At 65.9% G+C, this 3,400-nt stretch overlaps 2 protein-coding genes across 2 annotated transcripts in view; one reads left to right on the top strand and one right to left on the bottom strand.

Moving 5' to 3' along the window:
• CACFD1 (calcium channel flower domain containing 1) overlaps positions 1-2,871 on the top strand; it is a 9,407-nt gene extending 6,536 nt beyond the window's left edge. Inside the window, exons 4-5 of the mRNA XM_005871786.2 lie at positions 243-350; positions 853-2,871. Coding sequence (XP_005871848.1) covers positions 243-350; positions 853-943 — 199 coding nt within the window. The 3' untranslated portion in view covers positions 944-2,871. The remainder of the gene's footprint in view (positions 1-242; positions 351-852) is intronic.
• LOC102260522 (translation initiation factor IF-2-like) overlaps positions 1,163-3,400 on the bottom strand; it is a 3,299-nt gene continuing 1,061 nt past the window's right edge. Inside the window, exon 2 of the mRNA XM_014544228.1 lies at positions 1,163-1,238. Within this exon, the coding sequence (XP_014399714.1) occupies positions 1,185-1,238 (54 nt within the window). The 3' untranslated portion in view covers positions 1,163-1,184. The remainder of the gene's footprint in view (positions 1,239-3,400) is intronic.

Genomic DNA, 3,400 nt, shown 5'->3' with positions numbered 1-3,400 from the left:
TGTCTTAGCCCTTTTTGGGTCACAGACCTTTTCACAAATCCGATGACGACACCCAGAATTGGGCAGACAAGGTCATGGGCACTGGAGGACTCAGGAAGCCCAGCTGTGAACCTCTGTCCCAGCTGGTTTCTGGGGACCCTCCTGTACCTGGTGGTCAGGGAGGGGCTGGGTGGACGGGGGAGCCTGGAGGTGGGTGGCGGCTGCAGGTGGGGCACGCCCCATGACCTCTGCCTCTCCCTCAGGATGGCCGTCGTCCCCATCATCATCAGCCTGACCCTGACCACTCTGCTGGGCAACGCTGTCGCCTTCGCCACCGGCGTGCTGTACGGACTCTCTGCCCTGGGCAAAAAGTGCGTCTGCCCGTCCCAGCCCCCCTGGGGCGGGGGGGTCTCTCCTTCCTGCCCCCCAAGTCTCAGTGAGGAGGGTCTGACAGTGGCCCTTGGTATCCAGTTGTGGAAACTGAGGCACAGAGGTGGTCAGTGATCCGTCAGCATCTTCAGGGTGTTCAGCTCCAGGGAATGAGCAGGATCTGTGAGGCCTCTTGGTGGTCAGTCTCACCTCGTCAGCCTGTGGCTGGGATGTTGGACAGGGCTCGTGAGAGCCTCCCCATGCAGGCCCCCCGCACTGTGGCAGGTGCCACCCCCAGTCTGGCATCCAGGCAGCCTGCGCCACTGTTAGAGGTGACAGGACACGTTTGCCATCGAGCACCAAGCTCTCTGAGGAAACCCGAAGACCCGGTAGGCTGTGCCTGCAGGTCATGGTGAGGTTGCTGGCCAGGAACCAGGTAGTGGCTGGGAGGGCCGTGTGCCTGGGGCCTGTCCCTGCTGTGACCCTGCCTTGCTGTCTCCCCAGGGGTGACGCCATTTCCTACGCCCGGATTCAGCAGCAGAAGCAGCAGGCTGACGAGGAGAAGCTCGCAGAGACCCTGGAGGGGGAGCTGTGACGCGGGTCCAGGGGACCTCCCCACCCTCTCACTCCTCGGGTTCTGCGTGAGCAAGTTCAAGAGGACAGGCCCTGAAGTATTGACCCTGGGGACAGCCTGGAGGAGGAGGCATTGACCCTGGGGGACAGCCTGGAGGAGGAGGCATTGACCCTGGGGGACAGCCTGGAGGAGGAGCCTTTGCCAAGCTCCCATCAGCTTCTCTGCACCTGTCCCCACACTGGAGCCCTGTCTGCCCCTCTTCCTAGTTTGGCATCTCCTGGCCCTGAGCTGATGCTGGGGTGAGGGCTCTGTGGGCCTTGCCCAGCAGCAAGGACATGGGCATTGCCAGCCTTGGTGAGCCAGGCCATAGGACTTGGGCTCTGCGCCAACAGCCCTCGTGGCCCCACGGCGGCCTGCGTGGCTGGAAACAGGCCTTGGGTGGATGGTCACGGCTGGCAGAACCGCGGGGCCCGGGAAGCCTGGAGGAGCTTCCCTTGCGGCCCTGGTCCCATCTCCCGGTGGGAGGCCGGGCCGCAGCCGAGTGAGCCTCCTCTCTGCTCTCCAGGCAGGAGGCCTCCGGGAGGCTGGGCCACCTCTGTCCACCGGCCTTCAGGGCAGAGCAGTGGTTGGAGGGCTGTCTGCTGCTGCCCACAGCCCCAGCCACGCTCCTCCATGGCAGCCCATAGGGTGGCCACGATGCTCCTGGCGTACCTGGCACAGCAGCCTCGGCAGCAGCCGGACAACTGGTGGGACTGGTGCCTCCCCCAGTTCCCTGGGCCTCGGACAGACGGCTCCAGGATGCGGCCCACGGCCTGGCCTGAGCCCAGGCTCTCCCCTCCCCGCCCCCTGGTGCTAAGGAAGTGGGGTCCTGCCCTGTCTGCAGGCCTGAGCTTGCCCCACCTTGGTATCCCTGCCGGCCTGCCCCAGCCTTGTGAGAGCTGGGCAGGTGGAGAGCTGGTGCCCAGGGAGTGGCCCTTTGGGGACCTGAACGCTGGTTTCCTGCAGGCTCCTTCCACATCGTCACTTCCTCTGCCCGTGGCCGTGCCCACTGGCCACTCTGATTGCCCGGCTGGCCTTCAGCTATTAGGCATGTCTGCCAGGGCCTGGCTGCACCCGGCAGGATGGGCAGGTGTGGAGAATGCGCTGTCAGGGGCCCACTCCTGCTCCTCCTCCCGGCCCCCAGGCCCCACGCTGGGCCTGTTCTGGCTCCCAGCCCAGGCCAGTGCCCGGCTCTTGGCTTCCCAGAGGGACCTTTCAGGGTGTGGCAGCCCTGCCCCAGGGACATGTCCCTGGGCCCCGGTCAGCAGCGTCCCCCAGCGGCCCTCCAGGAGCCTGGCGGGGCCGAGCCCAGCGCCCTGTGCGGTGGACACGTGCCTTCAGGCTCCTCTGGGGCCGCCCTCCTCAGGGCTGTGGCCCAGGCCTCCGGGCTGGTGGTGTGTGTGCCGTGTGCGTGTGCGTGTGTTTTCTCCACGTGTGCCGTGAATAAGACCTGTCTACCTCCCAGGAGGAGCAGCGGCCGCTCGCCCTCTGGGCTCCTCATCCAGGAAGGGGGCCGGTGTCACTCCTGCCAGCTTCCTGTCGGTGCAGGGAGCTCGCCGATGGCCCGCGCTGCGGGAGGAGAGTTGGCTGCGTGTGGCAAGGGAGGCTGCACCTGTGCCCTGTGGGCAGCTGGGTGGGTGCTGGGCCGGCTGTAGAGCTGGGAGATGTGGCAGGGCCCTCCAGCCCCTCCGTCACAGGCCAGAGCAGGCAGGCACTTGCCCAAGGTTCCCAGTGAGTCTGACGAGTGGTCCTGGAGCCCGTGACCTGTCTCCCGGGGAGTCCTGTCTGCAAGGAACCTCTGTCCAGAGCCACAGGGCCCACGCCCGCCTCCCTTGTCTGGAATGCCTTCTGGCTCTCGCTTTCTCTGTTTACCTTGACTTTGGAGCAATAAAGCCTGGTGGCAGTTTGTATGCTCGCGCGCGCTCTGCCTTAAGTGAGGGGGAGGGATGCCTGGACCCCAGGGATGCTCTGGCCCTGGGAACAGCTGCCCTTTATCCGGACGGCTGTGCCGCCAGCTGCTGGCCCGAGGCCCCACGGCTGGAAGTGCGGGAGCCTGGCGGGCAGGGCTGACTCCAGCCTCTGCCTCACTGTGGACAGGTGGTGGGGGGCAGGGAGGCGGCCATAAGGGGGCCCACCTGGGACCGCAGGCCCTGGCAACCTTGGCTGAAAATGTCTAACCTGGCTGTAGGGGGCTCCCCCACCAGGGCTCCTTCACGGCAGGGTCACAGCTCAATTTCTTTATTTTCATAAGTGGGCACACGGTTTGCAGACGAGCACTCCAGAGCCCTCGGTTCCCAGGCGTCGGGACGGTGCGGGAGTTAGTGTTTGTGCTGGGTCCAGTGCCCTGGCTTGCGGGAGTGTGGAGCGCTGCCTGTGGTGTCGCCCAGCCCTCGGGTGCAGCTTTCCGCCTTCCTCCCCATGCCCAGGTGCTGGGTGGCA

Source organism: Myotis brandtii, unplaced genomic scaffold, assembly GCF_000412655.1.
Source record: "Myotis brandtii unplaced genomic scaffold, ASM41265v1 scaffold357, whole genome shotgun sequence".
Lineage (NCBI taxonomy): Eukaryota > Metazoa > Chordata > Mammalia > Chiroptera > Vespertilionidae > Myotis > Myotis brandtii.
This window is presented reverse-complemented; position numbering and strand designations above follow the sequence as displayed.